The sequence below is a fragment of the Lonchura striata genome, chromosome 1 (genome assembly GCF_046129695.1).
Source record: "Lonchura striata isolate bLonStr1 chromosome 1, bLonStr1.mat, whole genome shotgun sequence".
NCBI lineage: Eukaryota > Metazoa > Chordata > Aves > Passeriformes > Estrildidae > Lonchura > Lonchura striata.
The window spans coordinates 138,112,154-138,135,181 of NC_134603.1; the positions used below are offsets into that span (position 1 = coordinate 138,112,154).

At 42.0% G+C, this 23,028-nt stretch overlaps 1 protein-coding gene across 9 annotated transcripts in view; it reads right to left on the minus strand.

Moving 5' to 3' along the window:
* NEBL (nebulette) overlaps nucleotides 1-23,028 on the minus strand; it is a 258,063-nt gene that overhangs the window by 41,856 nt on the left and 193,179 nt on the right. For 5 of the 9 annotated variants that reach the window (XR_013341177.1, XM_077788453.1, XM_077788445.1 and 2 more), the window contains 7 exons: nucleotides 19,469-19,576; nucleotides 18,408-18,518; nucleotides 15,651-15,761; nucleotides 13,693-13,803; nucleotides 12,906-13,016; nucleotides 11,940-12,044; nucleotides 144-236 (listed from right to left, as the gene is read on the minus strand). The exons of 3 other annotated variants lie outside the window; for them this stretch is intronic. Coding sequence is in view for 5 of the 6 variants with exons in the window: in XM_077788453.1 (XP_077644579.1) it covers nucleotides 144-236; nucleotides 11,940-12,044; nucleotides 12,906-13,016; nucleotides 13,693-13,803; nucleotides 15,651-15,761; nucleotides 18,408-18,518; nucleotides 19,469-19,576 (750 nt within the window). In the remaining variant the exon portion in view is untranslated. Of the gene's footprint in view, nucleotides 1-143; nucleotides 237-11,939; nucleotides 12,049-12,546; nucleotides 12,654-12,905; nucleotides 13,017-13,692; nucleotides 13,804-15,650; nucleotides 15,762-18,407; nucleotides 18,519-19,468; nucleotides 19,577-23,028 lie in introns of all 9 variants that reach the window. One more of the 9 variants, XM_077788461.1, reaches the window with a different exon arrangement.

Genomic DNA, 23,028 nt, shown 5'->3' on the forward strand with positions numbered 1-23,028 from the left:
CTCTGTATCCAAAATCCAGTGGACAGCTATTTGAATGAGATGTGTGATATGAAAATGAAGAACTTTTTAGTAAACAAGATAGTAAAAAAAATGTTGCTCCACCTCTTACTTACGTAAGAATAATTTACATTAATTGCACTTACCGAACTAATATTCTGTTGATTTTTCTTTACTCTTTCAATCTCTGGAGTATCTTTTACAGCTGTGCCAGCTCCTACTTCCTTCTTATAAAATACCTTCATTTCCCCAAAAGAAAAGATAATTATGAGACTGCTAGCAATACAAATGCTAGTTCTCATAAAAGGGCTAGGCAATTTTCCAAGTTCCAAATTGGTCTGACTACAAATCTTGCTAAGAAAGCAAATACTTTAATTTTTCATAACTAAGACTAATTGTCAATAACTACAATAATATTATTTTCAGCTGTAACCCAGATAATATATTCTCATCTTTTAAAATGACCTCAGCATTTTTAAGTATTTGCAATGACATATTTAAATTCAGAAAAAAAATTAAAATTTGTATAATAATGTATAAAGTTCTATAAATGTAACCTTATGCTTCAGTAATTATATTCATTTCAATGTCATTCTAGGTACATGTACATGCAGGATTTGATTTGGTTTCTGTAGTCTTCAGATCTTAAAATACTCTGAGAAGTGAACAGATATTACTATTATTTCTAAGTTAACAAACTAGAAAATTGAAATAGTCATGGAAAAATAACCATAACAAACCAGAGCTACAATCCAAGTCAATTTTTGACTCTTAGGTTCAAGCCAGAAAGCTGAGGACTCTAAAAACAAACTCACTTCTTAAAAGATACACATGCTGTTTATGCAATTCTCTCTATTTCAATTGTTTCAATAAAGGAAAAGCACAAAGCATATCAGTAGACTCAATCATTTGAAGTTACTGAAAAAGATAGTAAATAATTGCTCCATTAATTCCAAGCATAAATAACCATGGAGCACCAGACTGTGCTGCAAAACTCCTGAAAAAGTTTTACTGGATTTTCATTATTTGGTGTCACAGCTGTTGCCACTGTAGTATGTATTTTCAGTCTATTAGTGTAAAAAAAAGTCTGATCCTGGAATTAATAAAATTAATCTTTATCATTTCATATTTCTGCCTTCCTTAAATCAAGATTTATTTTCCTATCAACAAACCTTGAAGAATAAAAACATATTTCTTAACTAATTCTTTCTACTTCCTTGAAGTCCTCCATAGCCTGGGATGAATACTACTGCCAAATATTGTAGAGAAGAGTGACTGTCTGCGACTATTTTTTTAAATATTCAGAAAACCTTTAACAATCTAGAATTTTGTTTTACCATGTGATAACAGAGACAGTTTATGAGTAAGAACTTGAAAATTATTCTGCATCATGTCAGTTAGAAAGATTTATATTGTGGACTGGACTGCGGTAGGGGACTTGGGAAAAGCCCCCCCGAATATGCCTTGGGAGGAGGCTGTTGTATAAATTCCCGCCTCCAAGCTGCCCATCGAATCTACCACCCCCCTTATGTTATGTAACTGTCAGTTATGTCCATCTTTATGTCAATCATTTTTGTACTTGCCTTTAGTTCCAGAATGTTCCTAAGTTCTCTATCTGTAATTGGCTCTTCCCCGGTTATCGCCCCCTTCCCTCATCCCCATTTGCTGTACCCCAATTATTCCATCCCAACTCCTCCTCCGAACCCCATTCCTACTGGACCCTTTGTACCCTGTCCCTCCTATTTGCCACCTGTTATAAGCCCCACCCCGCCCCTTATTCGGGGCTCTCGGAGCCTGCTCCCTTGCCGAGCGGACGGGTCGCGGATCCTCCCTGACACCCAGCCCTCAGCGAATAAAGCAGCGTCCGAGAGACGACCTGCCGTGGTGTACGCATTCTTATTACCACCGTATCGGCGGAGCCTCCGTACCGGAGAGCCGCGCCCCGATACTACTGGCGCCCGAACACGTTGACACCACCCGGGTGTCACACGGGAGCGTCTCCGCGAAGAGACAGGATCCGTGACCCGCTCTTCGCCGGATTTCAAGCGCCGTTCGGGAGCTGGTCCACCAGCGTGCGAGCTTCGTTTTAGGAGACCGCTCGCTCCGTGGGCTGCGGACACCTCCTCTGCTTGGAAACCGCCGCTCCAGTGGAGCGCCCAAGCCGCGGAGAATCGCAGCGCCTGCACCACCCCAGCGAGGCACCTTTCTTTCGGCTGCGGTCCATCTGAATTTGTGAGTATTTTGCCCCCTTCTGCGGGCACCGACCCAGCCTCTTTTCTTTTCTTTTCTCCTTTGCTTCCTGGGGCTTTTGTTACTCGGGGAAATGGGCAACCGCCTTTCCCCAATCCGGCAGGACTTTTACTCCCAAGTTAAAACGTCCCTTGTCTTGGGGAATGTTTCTTTTAAAAAAGGGCAGTTGAAATCCTTTGTTAATTTTATTTTCGATCACCTCCCTGATACACACAGGGAAGATTTTAATTCTGTTCCGTTTTGGGGTAAAGTCGGGAGACTGTTATACGATTTACAAGTTAAGGGGAATTTTAGGGTGGGACATTTCTTTCCTCTCTTTCATTCTATTTTTACGTTATTTAATAAAAAGCGGGAATGCTTGGGACCCAGTTCTCCTACCTCTCATTCCGATTCCCCCGTTCCTACCCCCGCTTCCCCTAAGGGTGGATCGGGCGACAGACCCTGCCGCACTGAGGCACAGGGCTGCTGCCGACTCCCTGCTGTTCCCCAATCCACCCTGTTCCTCTCTCATGCTGGGACTGGCCATCCCAGTATGGGCCATTCCGAGTCCCGTGTCCCGCTCCCCAGTTCTCCCTGTTCAAACCCCTTTTGTTCTATAGAGAAACCTTGTCCCCATAAGGGACAAGAGGGACAAAATGGCGCCGGCCACTTGGCCGAGTCGCCTTCAGACAAGACAGAAAATGTCCTCCCAAGACACCTTGTTCCCGCCATCACTCAGCCACTCCCACCTCCACCACCTCGTTCGTCGGGTGCCGCCCCTGCGTCGGGTCCCCCCCCCCCCTCCTCCAGCGTCGATCGCCCCAGCGTCGGGATCCACCCCTCTGGCCCCTGAGACCGCACCCCCGGTGGGAGGGACCTGCCCACCCAATGACCCCGCCCCAGTGGGTGGGACCCCCGGGGGGGAGGGCCACACCTTGGTGGGTGGGCCCGGACGCCCCTCCCCCTCTCCAGCCACTCCCGGTTCCCACGCCACCGGAACCGGAAGTCGGCCTGACCGGAAGCAGGCCATCTTGGCCTGCCGGGCCTCTCGTCACCGGGGCCCCTCGGTCAGGGAGAGGCTCAGGGCCCTAGCCCGTCCTGCCTCATCCTCCTCGGAGGATGAGGACAGCGACAGCCCCCGGCCCGCACATCGGCCGGGGAAAGGGTGGGCCCGGATAAGGGAGAAGGCGATCGAAGAGGGGGATGTGGAGTTCGCTAAGGACTTGGAACTCTTTGCGGCACCCGTGACTCGGGGTAGAGGGGGAAGGCCACAGTGGGACCAGCTGCCTTATGTTGAGATTAAAGAGCTCCGTAAGGCAGCAAAAGATTACGGGAGAGACTCGCCATTTTTTAAGAATGTTTTGGACCTTACCTTTTCTGGACATACACTTGTTCCCCATGACCTCCGGTACATTGCGAAATCGCTGTTTACACCGACTGAACTGTTACTGTGGGAGGTCCAGTGGAAAAAGTTACTAAAACCTCTCCTCAAAAAGTACAGCCTGGCAGCCACACTAGGAGAGGGAGAGGAAGGACTTGAAACTTTGGCGGGGGAGGGCGATCTGAGCAGGCCAGAGGACCAGATTTTGCTGCCACTGGACCTTCTCAATGACATCAGAGAGGCTGCTCGGATTGCTCTCCTAAAAATACCAGATGGGGGAAAACCCCTCCAAAGCTTTTCTAACATAATACAAGCACCTAACGAGTCTTTTATCAAGTTCGTTGACCGCCTGCGGGAGGCGATCGACCGTCAAATCGACAATCCGGCTGCGCGAGAGGAGCTCCTCAGAAAAATGTCCTTCACCAACGCGGCAGAGGAGACGAAGAAGATTCTTCGCACGTTACCTCAGGACCCCGAGCCGACCATCGCTCAAATGGTGGAAGCATGTGCCAAGGCAACATCGACCGAGACAACTGTCGCCCTGGCCGTGAGTAAGGGAGTGGGGGAGGCGATGCTCACTATGAACACTATGCGGTGTTTCGGGTGCGGTCAGATGGGGCACATTCAAGCTAACTGTCCCCACTGGCCCCCCGACCGCTTTTACCATCCGTATACGCCTTCCCCAAGACCACCTCCCAGGAACCCCCCGACCCTGCCCTATCCACCGGCGGGAAACGGGTCGCGGAGCGCGAGGAGGGGCCGCGCGAGGATACCAAGTGGCCCCTCACGGCGCCCTGGCCTCCCTACCATCCGGGAGGACCAGTGGCCCAGCGGCCAGTTTCGACGGATTGGCGGAGCCCAGAGGATGGACTCCGCCTCTTCCGAAGGACAAACAACTTAGATGCTGGCCGCCGCCGGGTCCTCTTTAGCTCTGCCAACGTCACCTTCAGAGATGAGGACCTGGTTCGCGTCTCCGCGGGGTTCCTGGAGCCCCCTTACTCCGGCCACGACACCACGGTTCTTATAGTGGGCGACAGCAGGCACACACCACTGGAACTTGACATCTATCCAGAAGTGGTGTGCTTTCCACCGGGGTTCGAGGTGACGGTCTCCGTCGTGTGTCGTAGTCCACCGTACACACTCGACAAGGGAGCTCCTCTCGCCCTCATGTACATCCTCGACAGCGCAGCCGACGACCTTGATCAGGACAATAGTGGGGGGGACAAATATGTCTTCCTCACTACAAACGTGTGTCGTGAAAGACCTTTAATAGACACTGTCATTTCTCAACAGGGGAAGTCCATCTCGCTCAAGCTGATGGCAGACACCGGAGCTGATGTCACCATAATTCCCAAGGCAAAGTGGCCCCGCGACTGGGAGTTGGTGTCCCCTTGCGGCACGATCTCTGGAGTGGGAGGAGCTGTCAATTCCCTTCAGAGTCGGCATCTGGTAAGCGTGGAGGGCCCGGAGGGACAGATAGCCACGGTGAGACCCTTTGTTGTCTCATCGAACATCATGTTGTTGGGAAGGGATGTTTTGTCCCAGTGGGGTGCCCGCCTGGACATTCCTTGCCCTGCGTGGGATTTTTAGTGTGGGCCACTGCGGAGCGCACCTCCCCACCGCTGAACTGGAAAACTGATGACCCGGTGTGGGTGGACCAGTGGCCCCTTCCACAAGAAAAACTAATTGCGCTCAACAACTTAGTAGAAGAGCAGGTGCGCCAGGGACATTTAATACCTTCCACCAGTCCCTGGAACACACCTGTCTTTGTCATAAAAAAACCTGGCAAGGACAAGTGGCGCCTGCTCCAAGACCTACGCAGGGTCAACGAAGTCATTGAGGATATGGGCCCACTCCAACCTGGCCTTCCCTCCCCTTCCATGCTCCCCCGGGATTGGCAGCTCGCAGTCATCGATATCAAGGACTGCTTTTTTAACATCCCACTGTATCCCAGGGATGCTCCCAGGTTCGCCTTCTCTGTCCCCTCCATCAATCGGGCGGAGCCTTACAAGCGCTATCAGTGGGCCACTTTGCCTCAGGGAATGAAAAATTCTCCAGTGTTGTGCCAGACGTTTGTAGCGCAAGTTTTATCCCCGATTCGGAGACTGTTTCCAGAGGCCGTCATCCTACATTACATGGATGACGTGCTTATCTGTGCAGAAACATCCTCATACTTAAAGACTGTGTTAACAAAGACTGTAAAAGCCATTAGATCTGCAGGATTTGAAATCGCAGAGGAGAAAATTCAGCTGACGGCCCCATGGAAATACCTTGGATTCACCATCACGGGAAGGACCATCGTACCCCAGTCCGTCACCATCAAAGACCAGCCGAAGACACTGCGGGACCTGCAACAGATCTGTGGCACCATCACCTGGATCCGACCTCTCCTGGGACTCACGACGGAGGAGCTGGCACCCCTCTTCAACCTCCTGCGGGGAGACGGTAACCTGGCTTCTCCGCGAGAGCTGACACCTGCCGCTAAAGGAGCCCTGGAGAGAGTCGCAGATGCCATCAGGTCCCGCCAGACTCATCGGGTCGATCGGTCGCTTCCCCTGGACCTTGCCATCCTGGGTAAGTGTCCCAACTTCCATGGGTTGCTATTTCAGTGGGACGCTGGGCGGAAGGACCCACTCCTTATCATCGAGTGGTTGTTCCTTCCGCACCAGCCCTCCAAAACAATCTCTACTCCCGCAGAATTGATGGCAAAACTTATTATCAAGGCACAGCACCGTCTCCGGACCCTTGCAGGGTGTGACCCGGCATGCATTTACTTACCCTTAAATCTGGAACAATTGGAATCATTGCTCCAAACAAATGAAAATCTGCAAATTTCAATTGATAGTTATCCTGGCCAAATTTCGATCCATTATCCTAAACACAAATTGTTTAAAGATACTCTATATCTGGCTCCAAAATCATTCAAAAGTAAAATACCAATTAAAGGTGCTCTCACGCTGTTCACCGACGGGTCGGGAAGATCCCACAAGTCGGTGATCACTTGGAAGGACCCAGATAGTCAGAAGTGGGAGTCTGACATCCAGATAGTTGAGGGTTTCCCCCAGATCGCAGAACTTGCTGCAGTTGTGAGAGCATTTAAAAAATTTCAACAACCATTTAATTTGGTGACAGATTCGGCTTATGTCGCCGGGATAGCCGAGCGGGCTGAACATGCCTTGCTCAAAGAAGTCAAAAACGAGAAATTATTTCAGCTGCTCTCAGATCTTATTTGGCTTATCTCCCACCGGGAGCAACTGTTTCACATAATGCATGTCAGAGCTCACACAGACCTGCCTGGCCCAATTGCCGAGGGCAACCGGAGAGCGGACCATCTCGCCATGCCTGCCACATTCACTGCACCTGCACTTTCTACAAACTTGCCAAACACCTTTGCACAGGCGAAGCTGAGCCACGCGTTCTTTCACCAAAATGCGCCTGCGCTCACTCGCCAATTCAAACTATCTCTATCACAAGCCAAATCCATCGTTGCCACATGCCCAAGCTGCCAGACTTTTGCTCTACCACCGTTACCCACTGGGGTCAACCCCCGAGGTCTGGGAGCATTGGAGCTGTGGCAGACAGATGTTACTCACTATAACCCATTCGGACGACTTAAGTACATGCACGTGTCCGTCGACACCTTCTCAGGCGCCGTTTTTGCTTCTCTCCACACTGGAGAGAAGACCCGGGATGTCATTAAGCACCTCTTCATGGCCTTTTCCACCCTCGGGGTGCCTAAGGCCATCAAGACGGACAATGGGCCAGGGTTTACATCAGCCCGGTTCAACCACTTCCTCCAACAATGGGGGATTGCCCACACCACTGGCATCCCCCATAATCCAACAGGACAGGCTATTGTGGAGAGGACCCACAAAGAACTTAAAAAACTCATTGAACAACAGCATGATGCCGCTCTAGTGATGACCCCTGTAGAAAGAGTCTGTAAAGCACTTTATGTATTAAACTTCCTCAACTGCTCAGAAAAAGAGCCTGACCCTCCTGTACTTAGGCACTTTTTTAACAATACACGGGCACACTTAAAAGAGCGGCCTCCAGTGCTCATCCGAGACCCTGAGACTAAGCAGATCAGCGGCCCGTACCCACTCATCACTTGGGGGAGAGGGTACGCTTGTGTTTCAACAGGCCAAGGTCCAAAATGGGTCCCGAGGAAAAACATCAAGCCGTTTTTAGAAGACAGCACCATCGCCGATCCTCCCACCAGAACTACAACAACGCCTACCTCATTGCCACCAGACTCCGCAGTCGCCTGGTGCCGACGAAAAAAGAAGATGTCACAACGGACACCCAACATCGTGCTAAGAACTCTGCTTACCAGACGCTACCTTCCCCCACCAATCAATGACTCCCCTCAAACTCCATCCCCTCCTGTTCCCTTCCCCTTACCCACTTACCTTACCTGCCGTCCCTTTGCCCCTAATTGCCTACCCCACAATTCATTTTAGTCCTTTTCTTAATAAGAAAAGGGGGAGCTGGGGGAAAATCACAGTATAAGTTTTATATTAAATGTTTTTGTTACAGCGAGCCTCAAGAGATGGCTGCCCAAAGAACATCCACCAACAACCCACAAGAGTGGACGCCCCAACGTATCCGGCTGGCCGCAAGCCTCACACTTCTGATCATCATGTGGCTGCAGGCGGCGGACGGCTGGATTGTGCCACAGCCGAAGGAAAACGTCTGGGTAACGCTGGCAAAGTCCTTGCAGCAAGAGAACTTCTGTTTGGCCATGGGCAATGTGGACAACCCGTTGTCCACATGCCTGGTGGGGGTCCCTCTGGTAGCCGACGATTGGCCGGTTTCCAACTCAGACCTGCTCCAAACCACGGGCAGGAAACCTAACCCGGTCGACACTTGGGACGCGTGGACGAAAATATTGCCAAATTCAAAAGAGGAGCCCCAAGAATTGGATCTGTTGGGGTCCTCTCCTGCCACTTACTGTGTAAAGTTTTATTTTAAGAGGCCAAGTCAGAATTGGCATGGGATTGACTTGGCCAAAAACACCTACAGAAAAGATGTTACGCCATTGAACAAAAAATACAATTCGGCTAGCTGGTGTAACTATACAAGTCCAATTATCTCTGTTTCCTCCATTCATCCCAAGTCGTTGCCCCGGGGGATGTTTCTTGTCTGTGGGGACAGAGTATGGTCAGGCATCCCATCTCGGCTCCAGGGAGGACCGTGTAGCCTTGGCAAGCTTACTACCCTCACTCCAAATAAAACCCAAATTATGGATTGGAAGAAAGAGAGACAATTGGCCAGATGAAAAAGATCATACGACCAATTTGATCAAAATTGCGATGACAAAATTTACAATTGGGGAAAAACAAAGAGGGTTGCCGCTTCCATTTTTCTACCGTGGTATGCGGTTGCTAAAGCCCTCGGTGAGCTTTCTCACCTGGAGTGCTGGATAGCGAAGCATGCCAACGCATCGTCTGCCGCCCTCTCCGATCTCTTGGCGGATGAACAGACCACCAGGCAGGCCACCCTCCAAAATCGGGCGGCAATAGACTTTCTGCTGTTAGCCCATGGCCACAGCTGTGAGGACTTTGAAGGACTGTGCTGTTTCAACTTGACATCGAGAAGCAAATCTATTCAAGCCAGCATCCAGCAGATCCAGACACAAGTACAGCACCTACAAACTGAGACTTCGGCTGTGGACCCTGCAACCAAGTTGCTATCTGAATGGGGCGTCCCGGGATGGGCAGCCTCGATTATTAGAGGACTTTTATGGATTTTAGTTATCGTTCTTATTATTTTTATTGCTTTAGCGATCTTTAAGAAGATGTTAGTTAAAACTCTAGGGAATGTTTATTTAATTAATAAAGAAGGGGGAGATGCGGTAGGGGACTTGGGAAAAGCCCCCCCGAATATGCCTTGGGAGGAGGCTGTTGTATAAATTCCCGCCTCCAAGCTGCCCATCGAATCTACCACCCCCCTTATGTTATGTAACTGTCAGTTATGTCCATCTTTATGTCAATCATTTTTGTACTTGCCTTTAGTTCCAGAATGTTCCTAAGTTCTCTATCTGTAATTGGCTCTTCCCCGGTTATCGCCCCCTTCCCTCATCCCCATTTGCTGTACCCCAATTATTCCATCCCAACTCCTCCTCCGAACCCCATTCCTACTGGACCCTTTGTACCCTGTCCCTCCTATTTGCCACCTGTTATAAGCCCCACCCCGCCCCTTATTCGGGGCTCTCGGAGCCTGCTCCCTTGCCGAGCGGACGGGTCGCGGATCCTCCCTGACACCCAGCCCTCAGCGAATAAAGCAGCGTCCGAGAGACGACCTGCCGTGGTGTACGCATTCTTATTACCACCGTATCGGCGGAGCCTCCGTACCGGAGAGCCGCGCCCCGATACTCTGGACTACAATATAATTTTCTCCTCTAGCAAGGAAGGATTGGTAAAATGCGTTTGAGACAGGGAATTTTTCTATGAAAGAGATGACTGTGAAGTAAATATCCTTTTATAAATCATCTGCCAAATGAGCTAGTGAGCTAAAAGCAACAGTGATCTTATTTGCAGAGCTCATTGTTATTTTCTGTCCCTTAAGGCAGAAAAATACTTGAGACAAAATCCAAAAATCAGAAGACTATTAGGAGTCATTGGTTTTTTTAATCTATTTGGGCTGCTTCCAGCTGTATCTTCACTCTGTAATAATTTACCTTTATCATCTAAACTGGACAGAAGGATGAAAGATTAAAACATAGAGAAAGAAGAAAAAAAGTAGTTCAATCACTGGTGTAAACCACTTTCCTACATTTGGAAGATCCAGTTCACCAACAGGAACAGGACATCACCAAAGAAAGCAAATACAAATCACCTCTAAGACAAAACATGTTATTTCTTATTATCAAGAACACTAACAAAGAGGATCATTGTCAGCCTTGGCACTGAAAGCTCAGACTGGCCTAAAAGGCTGCAAAAGGCTCTGATGCATCAGAGGCTGAGCTAAGGGGTGATACCCATCTTAACTAAGCCTGGTACCTGAATGTTAGTGAGTCCACACTGCCAGAGCCACTGACCTACTTGAGGACTTCATCAAAAGCTACCAAAGGCTGGAGCAGGGAGGAAAGCAGATCACAGGGGCTGGCTTGGATGCCTCTTTTCCAGGGAGTTTCAGACTATAACCTGATAGGACACCAGTGACATGAGAAATGGGGATAACCACATCACCCTGTGCTGCACACACCATTCAGAACCAGGAGCCAACAGATGACAGGAAGCAAAACTGGGCCAGTGGGCCTGTCAAGAGCTCCTTCTAGAAAGATGCAGCTTTCAGCTGTCCTCATTCAAAGGAAGAAAAAGGGCAGGTGATGGCTGGAGAGGACCACAGCCTGGAGCAGGCTGAGAGTCATCTCCTCTGCTCTCCCCACAGGCTCAGCTGTACAGGGGAGCTGCAGGCAAACACCTCTGGGAGAAACTGAGTTTACTCAGTTACTTCTGAGAGCTGGAGAAGCAGAGGATATCTCTAAATTAAGAAACCCGTGTGTCAGATAATACTAAAAACATTTAAGTATCTTATACTCCTTTCTCTCAAATCATTGGCTTTATTAGTATTACTTAGTCTGCCATAAAAACCACTGACTGGCCTTTTGTTCTGGAGGCCAGATTTACTCCTCTTCTCTATTGTATCACAAGCAAAGGCAGAATTACAAACAGCAGCATTAATGAGCCCAAAAAGGAAGTGAAATGTAATACAATCAAAACTGGGCAATTTTAGAAATCTAAGCTTATAATTTATATTTAGGGATGCACTGAAACTAAAAGCTAGCATAAAATTGGAAAATATACCCAGTGTAATATAAAATCATTATATATATATACATATATATATATACACATATATATATACACACATATATATATATATATATATATATATATACATATTTATGAAATTTGATCTGTTCTAATTTTATACCCTAATCTTGATGCTCAGTACATGATAGGAAACAGATGAAAAATCTTATATGTATAGTAAAAAGCCTTTGATTTTTTTTCCCTTTTAAATAAAGTACTTCTTAGGGCTTGATGGAAAAAGAAAAAAAAATCTTCATTCAAAAATAATTGTGGCTTGGCAAGGTGGCATAAGTGGTTTAGAAATTCAAAATAACAGTGTCACACCTAGAAAAGCTGGGTATTATTTTTATTGAGAGAAATAAGTGATACAGTTTTTTCCAGGAAAATTATGGAAATGGTTCAAAGGACACCTACTCATAAGTTCCGTATTTTGTGCTGTGGCACAAGAGAGCCTATTTAAACTAAAAAATATCTGAAAAGTTACAAGCAAAGAGAGAAGCACTATTACTCACTGAACTGATGTTTTTCTGAGTACTTCTTATCCTCTCCATCTCAGGAGTGTCTGGGACAGCAGAATAGTTACAGAGCATCTTCTCTGCTTCATCTTTGTACATTTTCTGGAAAAATAATTTTTACACATTTATGCTTTTTGGGCTCAGGATATCCAAACTGCACAAAAGATGCTTATTGCTGATGAGCCTCCTCATCCCTTGTCCAATATTTATTTAAACCTGACTTCTCCATGATACTGTTACCATTGTCTGTCCCCACACTAAAATATATATAATATACCTATATATCCTCATATACAACATACCTTCATAGATAATGTATCCTCATATATATTCTCCCTTACCTGTCAGGATGTATGTACGGTAACATTAGGTAGTTCGATAATGTGAAAAGAACTACAGGTAGATGTAAATAATTAAATCAATTTACATGGTGTAACAGGCCTAAATACAAATAAGAATCAGGCAGTAAAGACATTTCGCTACATGTAAATTAATTTAGTATGGTTATGAAAGCCTCTACAGAGCTAGAGAAAAAGTATTTCGAGCAGAGTATGCCAAGCAATCATTGGTACACAGAATTAAAACATTCAGCTTTTGACTATGTCTACCTGGCTTGCTATTTCTTTTGACACACTGTATTTCTGGAATATACAGACCAACTTGCATCCCTTTTCCTGTAATTTTAGTCCCCAGATGCTTTTTAAATTTCTTCTGAAGAAAAATAAATGGTAAAAAAAACCCTATAACTAATACTACAACTGTCTGTACATGCTGTGTTCAAAGCTATTCTCATAGTACTGGTCACACTATAAAAATAAATTCTTCCATTTATTTAATTTAATATTTTCATTGTGCACTGCTTGCTTTTTTTAGCTTAAGAATGTTCAAGAGGATTCTATATTTTTAACATCTCAATGCATTTTACTTTCAAAGTAATCTTAAAGCAATTAATTCTGTACTCACCTGGCTGACAATTTCAGAAGCTTTTTTGGCTCGTTGTATATCAAGGGTATCTGTACCTACTTCCATTCCCTTTCCTTTAATTTCATTCTCCAAGTCTTTCTTGTATTCTTTCTGAAAATAATAGCATTGAAAATGCTCACAGTTGACAGCCAAATTCTTAACATTTTTCCAATTTAATCTGTGTGATTTCACTGACCAGCATAAATAAACCACCAAATAAATAATGATTCAGCAGTACCAGTTTTGTAGAACCTACCCATGCCATGCCTACACTGTAGTTGCTGATGGGTTAAAGAACTCTTTTAACAGACTGCTCACTTCAAATCTGATGGAGCCTTTCACATCTACCTGTCTCTGTAGTTTTGGAAGCCACAGTCAGACACATGTGAGAATTTCTCCATCTGCTGGGCTTTGCAAGACTGAGCTCATAATGGTTTAGCATCTCTCTAACTCTGTTTATTATTTAGCCCTACATAAATAAGTAGCTATTTAGAACCAAAAGCAGCAGGGCCCACAGTGCCCAAACACACCCCAGGCCAGGCATGGATCATGAGGAACAAGCACAACCTGCAAAAGGTGATAGGAAAGTCTAAGTTCTGGGAAGCCTTAACTTTCCCCCCCTTACACTGATTATGCAACTGTTCAATTCTTTGAGCTCAATGGATTAGCTATTTAGAGAAATCTGTGTTTTCAGTACTGCCTAGATTGGTCACCACCTGGAATTCTCAGCCACAATAATTTGTTGCATTCTGTGGAAAGGAAAGTTCACCCCAGGAGTGGAACTGACCATGCTTGCAATTTCAGAAGCTTTCTTGGCTCGTCTTATCTCAGGTGTATCTGGACCAACTTCCATGCCTTTCCCTTTAATTTCAGTTTCCAAGTCTTTCTTGTATTGCCTCTGTGAAGACAGAATTTATACATGACATTCACAAAATCCAGAGAGTTGGAAGTAGATTTTTTTTTCCACTAGACACTCAAATTTAGGATTTAGAGTCAATCAAAACTTTCAAGAGTCACAGTTCTCACGACTTTTGGTGAACTGTTGTCAGAAAGAAACACATAACAAACTATGGGAGGAAAACTTTTAGAAGATATTCAATGAATGTACAAATCTCTATCCATGAATTTTTAATGTGGCAGAGGGTGGGAGGAAATCAGCCCATGCAGTCTGCTACAGTTATCCTCTGAAGTAAAGGGGAAGTTTAGTTCTGTAGAACATGGTGTAGTAAGTCTGTCCTTGGTGCCAGTCTAATTGAAACACATTTTACTTTTAAGAAAATATTTTATTTATGACAAGACTACATGTTAGAAATTTAATACCATACAGAACTGCTTCCAGTGAACTTCCAGATCAGGAAGTTGTAATTTATTCATTTAATAGGTCCTTCCTGAACCATAGCCATTAGGCAAGTGGCAGTTCTCATCCATGATTGCTGTTTTTCCTCACGACATAAATTATAAATAACCAGTGATCTAAAAACAAAATTAATATTTCATCTTCAGCTTTTCCAAGCAAGGTTATGTTCCTTGTTCATCAGCAAATTATATTAAAAAGTAATATGGAAATATTGTATACAATAGTTATAGACTTTTTATAAAAAATATTCTCAGCCAGTGCTATTTCTACTTCCAGTGCTATAGTAATAATCATCCTTGTTTTATTCTAGGTCATTCTGCCTGTGAAAAATTCTTCTTTTTTAAAGTAAATACATATAATACATATAATTCTGAAATGCCTCTTACTTTTCTTGTTTGTGAACTACTTTTCACTTGTACATTAGTTAGAAAAAGAAGGAATAGATGTTCGTACTCAATACAATGGTTTGATCACTTACAAGAACATGAGCAAAAAGATTTTTGGTCTTACATCTCTGTCTCACTCTGATGTGGAAAAAAATGTGATTAAACAGCCCTCTACTTTATTAACCATGGTTTTTTTGCAAGAATTGCAAATTAACCTGTTAAATTAAGCTGTAACATCATCCCTCAATTCTTCTCTGCTAAAGGTGGGATGGCAGATCTTTCCTCTAAGCTTCATATTGTGTAAAACACCAAGTTACAGCTATATATTCCTGCACTTCTTTACAGTAGTCAGATTGGCTCTATCCATGGTATTCCCTCAATTTTTTACAGATATGTGTGTATATATATATATATCTGTGTGTGCAGGAATAAACATATATATATAATAAAAGAAATCAATAAAAAATTAATATCAAATATATATATATATATTTACATATATATATATTTACATATATATATATATATATATATATATATATTTACATATATATTTACGTATATATATATATATAATTTATATTCTGAAATTATTTCCCACAGGCATAACATGCAGCACAAGCTTTGTCTTTCATCTTCCCTCCCTACACCCTCCAGCCCCGCTGTTGCTTCCCAGAGACAGCCTTGGATGTCTGGAAGACCACCCAAACTCACATGCTGGGAAAGCCTCAGCAGAGAACAGCTCTAAATTCTGGATCTACTGACCCCACTAACAATCTCCAATGACCTTTCACTTGCCTGAAAATCTAAATTATCTGTCCTGTGTTGTTTTTATCCAGAGCTTTACTATCTTTTTCAAGCAAAACAGAAATAGCCTTAGTTTCAATACTTACATATTTCACAGTAGATTATGTAAAAAAAAAAATAATAATAGGAATCTTTTGAGTTTAACACAAAGTGAATCATCTGTGATATGAATAACCTTAGGATAGGGTAACATACCTCATTTAGTATCTGAGCTGCATTTTTCACTCTAATCAAATCTGGTGTATCTTCAAACACTGTCATTCCTTTCCCTTTCATCCCTTCTTCCAAATCTTTTCGATACTCTTTCTAAGGATTAAAAAAAGAGAGGGAGAGATTTCACCACTTCTTTTTTTGTGCAAGATCTTGAAAAGAAATGCCACTTATTAAACGTCTGAAGCATCCCTTTGAAATTTCTATGAAATATGAATTAGCTGAAGTACAGATTCCAGACTTAAAACAGAATTGGCAATTGTGAAATGAAAAGGAACAATGTTGAAAAAGAAGATTTCAATGTTGTCATCTATTTTTTTTTGTGCTCTTGAAAACCAGCTGTCACCTTATACAGCACTAGCACACTGTTCAGGACCCTTGTCTGTCTCTGGACAGATATTTTCACTGCAGCAGCATTTTCTTTCTGCAGACCAGCAGTGCTGCAGTTTTTACCACAGTTCCATTAATGCATCCCAATCAGGATGTATTCCCTAAACACCATACTAGGACCTGTTAAACCAACCTCTTGAATTAAAATGTAGAAGCAGTATTCCTACCATATCACTCCTGTGCCTCCTGGACACTGCACTGCTATGACCTATCAACATTCAGCAACTGCAGCCTCCAGAGTACTCAAATATTCAGCATAAAATTCAAAGCATACTAGAACTTGCCCACAGACATTTGGTTCTTTTTGCTCTTCCCAGCTCCTAGAGAGCTGATGTAAGCCTATTGAAGTTCAAGATCTTTAAGTTATGTAGGAATTTTTAATTACTCTTCATATCTCCAGATGAGGGTTAGGCTTTTTTGGGCAAAGAAATTAGAAGAACATTGAACAAAATATTTATCGGAATGATTTACATAGACATGATTAATACTCCTAATTAAATATTAAGTTTCATAAGCAGCAGGGAGCACCTTTATCTCCCTATAAGCTCTTTATTTAAATAAAAGGAAACCAGATATTTTTAAAGATGCTTCTCTTGATCATCAGAAGCATGTCCTACAACAAGCAGGAAAAAATTTCTTCTAATTTAGAACTATTTAACTAAGAATTATCTAATTCAGATATCTCTTCTGAAGGAGTTGTAAATGTGGTCCCAGAGAAGAAATTCTGTATTGTTACAAAAATGTGAAATATTTGCAGAACTCTCTGCAGTGGGAAGTCAACAGAATAAGCTGGAACATAGCTGACATTTGGGTAAAAAAAAAAAAAAAATGTGATTGAACAATTAATTCATTTTTAATTCCAGGTTTTTCTTGTTTCATGCAGTATCTATTCAAAGTTGATTATGAACCTTTATGGAAAAACACTGAGCTACATCCTTGACTCTGAAGAAATACATAATCTTTCTGAATCATGAAAGATGCTAATTAATTCTACCCAGGTAATCTCTGGGTTTGGAATACGTTCCTTGAATGTGGATATAAAATCATGAGAAATTCATGCAGTTATGCATTAATGGAAATACCATTTTCATTTTCTCAATTCCTTCTTCTTTGACTTCCAGGCATGGTTTACTCCCTAAATAAGAAGGCATAAAGCTTGAGGAAGTCAGAATTAGAGAACATCTTAATGCATATAGCACTAAGGAGGGGAGCTACATCAAAATTTCAGAGATGAACATGTAAAGCACATGATAAAACTATGCATACAGTACCCACTTCTTTGGGCATTCAGTGAGCAGCAAGATGAACTGAATGAGATGACAGCATGATTTGCATTTTTCCCTAGTGAGAAGGCATATATGAGATGTATCACAAAATGCCACTGCACAAAACAGACCTAGCCTGAGACTTGCCTACCTGACAATCAGGCTTATCAGAATAAACTATTTATTAGAGATGAATTATAAAGAAATATCTTAAAAGAATTTTTTTTCTTTAACTATATGAAATCTAGCATGGACTGGAATAAGTTATATAAAGAACAAGGAAAGGAACTAATTTCAAGCATTTTTAATTCTAATGTGCTTTATTTGTTTTGGCAAAAAAGAAAAAAATCTGTTCTTAATACCATAAATACAAACATGACTCTCAGATTCAAAGGCAGAATATCTAGCAGCACTGCTCTTCTCTTCTAGCATTTCTAGCTCTTCTAAATTTGGTCACACAATATTCAAAACCTAACATGAAAACATTTTTTAAAATACTAAAGATAGAAGGATTCTCAGTTATGGAAAAAAAATTTCACCTTTAGTGACACAAACAACTGAAGAACATTACACAAATCTGAAGGAAACAGTAGGCATACAGAAAATCTGTACCTTCTAACAAAATGGACTAAAGCAGTTATGCAATATTACAGCTCTATTAGGGAATTTTGGTCTTCTTTGTTTTTTATCCATAACATGTACGATAGATAATTATTGCAATTAAGTTAGTTATAATTGACTCTATGCAGTTCAAGGCATCTGTATAACCTCAACAGGCTAACATAAATGTGAAATAATTACTCAGAGGGAAAAACTGCCATCTGGACACTGATAAAAATTCTTCCTTTCACCCCTTTATCTATCTGAAAAGAGAGGTGATAGTCCGATTCAGGTATGCTGAGCTTTATCATGTCCTTACTACAGGACTATTCAGAATCCAGAATGATGTGAAGCAATTCTTACTTGTGAAAAGTTTTACCTGTATGTAGCTGCCAAGAAAATTTTAAGTTATTCACCATGCAGCAGCTTGTAGTGATGCTGCTTATTGCTCATTTACAACTTAACAACAGAAAAAATAACCCTTTACCTCTTTCAGAAGATTAGTGACTTGTTTTATATGCAAGAACTCTGGGGTCTTGTCTAAATCCAGTGAAGGTCTTCCCTTGATCCCTTCTTCAAAATCTCTGCGGTACGTTTTCTAAAATAGCAAAACCAACAATTAGTGGTACATACATATGCAATTCAAAGCATATTTCAGGAGAGATATTGTAAACAGAACCAAAAATAAGCCCTGCCATAAATTAGATTTCACACTAATAAACAACTTCATTATGCATTTCATTATCTAGTTTATTTATACAAACAGATACAATCTAGACAAAAATATGTGTACAGTATGCCCAAAGAACCTGATCTATGAATAAAACAGTTTTCTTGGTAGGGAAAAGAGAAGACAAATGGCACACAAGGAAATGGTTTAAAACTCATTAAAGTTTCTACCAAGAGGCTGAGATAATCCATTTTCCATGACACAGCAAAACTAATGGCATCAAACTACAGCATGGGGACACAGGTGCATCCATCTCACTCAGGATGGATGGTAATGCACTGGACTAGATTGTCTGGGAAGTCACAAAATCTCCGTCATTTGAAGGTTTTTGGGTTTTTTTTTCTTTAACTTAGAAAAACATGGCCTGATATAAGACAGCCAGTGCTGTTCCGGAGCCTGGGAACAGTCCCTCTTCCTTGATGAGTTTCCCAGGCTGGATAGGCAGGAGGCTGTTTCAGCTAAATCATGGGGTTGGACTGGATTTTGTGGCTTCACTTGCTCCCACATGAGAACCATCCTTCCCTCAAGATGGAATTCAAGTGAAAATTTTAAAAGTTATTAATCTCTGATCTAGATGACCTATTGAGCTTATTCTCAATTATATGATGTGTGTGGTACTCTTAGTACCAATGGCCTTTTGAGAAAAAAAAAACAAATTCACAAGAAGAACTGAACTACAGAAGCGCAAAGACATCTACTCAGTATAACTCTACCATATCCACAATTTATTCTCTGCTTTGTACATTTTCTTAACCTGAGTCAGTTAACTTCTCCGTTGATCTAAATTTTACTTGTTCAAAAAGTACATTTTTACTTACCTCACTTTGCATCTTTTGAGCCTCCTTTGAAACTTGATACATCGGTGTATCCACAAACTCCAGCATTGATCTGCCTTTAGATTTTTCATAATTTTCTTTGTACTTGACCTAATAAAATTAAAATAAAGTCTGTTAACAGCTGAGAGAATGAGATCTGATTGCTTGCCTTGGCAAGAAACAAATCCTGTCTTAGCCATGCTCCTTAGATGTTTTGATTTGGAAGGCTTCTCCCAAACTTAACCTGTTGGACAGTTAGGCAAGGTAGTATGTTTTGGCGTCATTTATTCCTTTTCTACACAATTCAGACCTAGAAATTGTGGACTTTGAAGACAACAGAAATAAGGACCATCAAGTACAATCCTTAAACTAACTGCATGGGTTTGGCCAAATGACCTATGTCTGAACACTTGGCAGCTTTTTAATAGAATCCCTTGCTGTTTCCATAAAACAACACATTTACTGTAACAGCAACAAAATCTGTTTCACAGCCAGGCTCCACAGGTCTTTGTTCCGGGCTCAGAAGCACAACTCTCAGATGCACTTTTGTTTGTACCTGTGGGAAGAAGAATTGAAGGAAAACTGCTGCTTTGGAAAGGCCCTGTCCTGCACCAACACTCCCCTCACATCTACCAAGGACCATGACCTTATAACTGGCAGCAAAATCACAGTGAAGGACACAGGGTTAAGATATCAACTTACTCCTTTCTGCTAACTCACAAAGGAAATACACCTTGTTTGGAAACCTGGAGAAGCCTTCTGAACTCATTCATTCACACTCTTTTGATTAAGACTGGTAAACACATTACTTACCTTCATCAGTCAGTGTGGGGCATGATGGAATAGTCTACAGAAGCCTTAAAGGAAAGCAAATAGCTACAAATCAAAATATTACATTTATAGTAAGTAATGTAATTTTAATTTCTATGTCTCTTCAAAAATAGCAATGTCTGAATTTCACTTTCCCTGTCAGGCTTCTCCATTAGGCTTGGGTCCTGCAAAAACATTCTTCTCTCTCCTCATGGGGTTCTTCTGATTGCACATGCACTGTACATCACTGAAATCTGTTATGTGGTTTTGTGCATGATTTAATCATTGTTAAAACACTGCATTTTTGTCTTTGCAAGATGTGTTCATTTGTGGTTGTGTATACCTGACTTGGAAGCACTGCATTTTCTTTGAAATAGATTTGTTCTGCAGTGTCTGGAATGAAATGACAGAAATTGTTTTGCTTAAATGATTTCTTATATTCATACTGAAACAAAAATAAATCCAAAAATTTTGTTTTCACTGACAAAATCCAGAAGGCTTTGGAATTTAAACACTATTTGAAATAACTGTGAAAGAAACAACATAGAAGAAAGGAACTATATTTCAGTCCTACAAACTGGGCAGTTCTATCAAATGTGAATTTAAAATGTTGTGATGAAATTAAAAAAAAAAAAGGACATGATAAAAAATAGCTTTTATACATTCCTAGAGAAAATAGTTTTCCTGCTAATCTAAAAGTCAGATGTTTCTGTGTTCCATAGAAAATAAACATTATTATTTACACTTGAAGTGCAAAGGAACACATATCATGGTCTGGGTTTGCCTCCTAGTGGAAAGAATTATAAATGTCACACAACAAAAACACTTTAGTAGTGGAAACAAATTAAAATTACCTCCATCTACAGACACTGATCTCATACTTTTACTCCATTCCTCAGTTAATGGAAGAAAACTTTTAAGAAATTCTATAAAATAAACTTAGCTAAGCTCTTAACTTTTTGCTATATTAAGCTGAACTAAAAGCACCAAGTTCAGTCTCTGAAGTTCTATTTATTCACCCACTTCATTAAAATTAAATACATCTAAGTTCCCCCTTTTTTAGCCCCCTTTGGTATTTCATTAGTATCTCAAAGTCTCCACAATAAGAACAGATTTAAAATGTGAAAAACATTAAACTAGCTGTTGTACATATATCAGTGTCAAATTTTGTGTCTCCATAGTTCATACCAGAATTACATATATATCTGTCATGGTTTAACTACAGCCAGCCACACAACCGTTCACACACTTTATCCCAGGGGATGGGTAGAGAATCAGAAGGGTAAAAGTGAGAAAATTTGAGGTTTGAGATAAGAGTTAAATAATTTAAATAAAATAAGCTTTAAAATAATAATAAACAGTAATAAAAGGAAAATAACAAATAAGAGAAATAAATTAAGCTCAAGGAGAAAAACAAGAGATGCAAATGAAAAAAAGTCACTCACCACCAACCTATCAATGCTCAGCCTGTCCCTGAGAAGGAACCCCTGGCCAACTTTCCCCTAGTTTATATACTAAGAATGACACTATATGGTGTGGAATATCCCTTTGGCCAGTTTGGGTCAGCTGTCCTGGCTGTGTCCTCTCCCAGCTTCCCATGCACCACCAGCTACCTCAATGGCAGGGCTGCATAAGAAGCTGAAAAGTCCTAGACTTAGTGCAAGCACTGCTCAGCAGCAACTAAACCACCAGTGTATTATCAACATCGTTTCCATCCTAAATCAAAACACAGCACTGCACCAGCTACTAGGAGGAAAATTACTTCCATTCCAAGTGAAACCAGAAAATACTGTATGAAGGGAGAATTCTACCTTGTAATTTTCTTCTTCATCAAAATAATAAAACTAGGATGAGTCTGACCTGTCTAAATCTGTTATTTAAGTCCAGAGATGCTCATCAAGTTTTCCTCTTAACTGTTGGAATTTATTCCTGTGGAAATTGACTTGTATAACACCCTTGCATTGATATTACTGTATAAGTGCTTCATAATGCTGTACACACTTCTACACTCCAGGTCAATAAGCAAAACCATTCATTCAATCAACAATATTAGTTAATGAGTTTAATTAACCATATAGGTTTCCATCTGTTACACTGGTGCAGGCATAGCTATGTTACGGAGAAGATAATGAGAAACAAAAAGTTCAATGGAGAAAGGTGTACTGCAGGGAAACAGCAAAATCAGGCAATTAGGAAGCAGCTCTGTGTTTCAGAATAAAAAACAGATTTGGTATGAGCTATGGAGAGCCAAGGAGAACACATGGAATGCACTGGAAAAGGAGGGAGAAAGAAGAAGAGTAAACCATGCTTAAATAAAAGCAATGACATGGGGAGGTCAGCTCTGAGAAGGACTGTGAAAATGGGATTTCTTTAAAAGACAGCTATTTAATGGATAGTTTAGGGATTAGCAAAGCAAAACATTTCTCTTCTTGTACAAAATAAAAATACTCACCAGGATCTGAACAATGCAAAAATCATAGGCTTAGTATTTAGATTCCTCTGACAAGCACATGGACATTATGAATCAACCCCTCCAGGACAAAAGAAAGAAATACATTTTGCAAGACATGATCTGCCTTAAGAGAAAGTCCAGGTTTCTATAACCTTAGAGCTAAGGTGATAAACTGATGATGTCCATTCTGAGGGTGTTCATTTAATCAGCAAGACTGCCAATCTTACCATATACTAGAAGGAAACTAGATCTGGGCCAAAAAGTGCATGAAGAATGCAGGAAGAAAAAGACTCCAACTCAT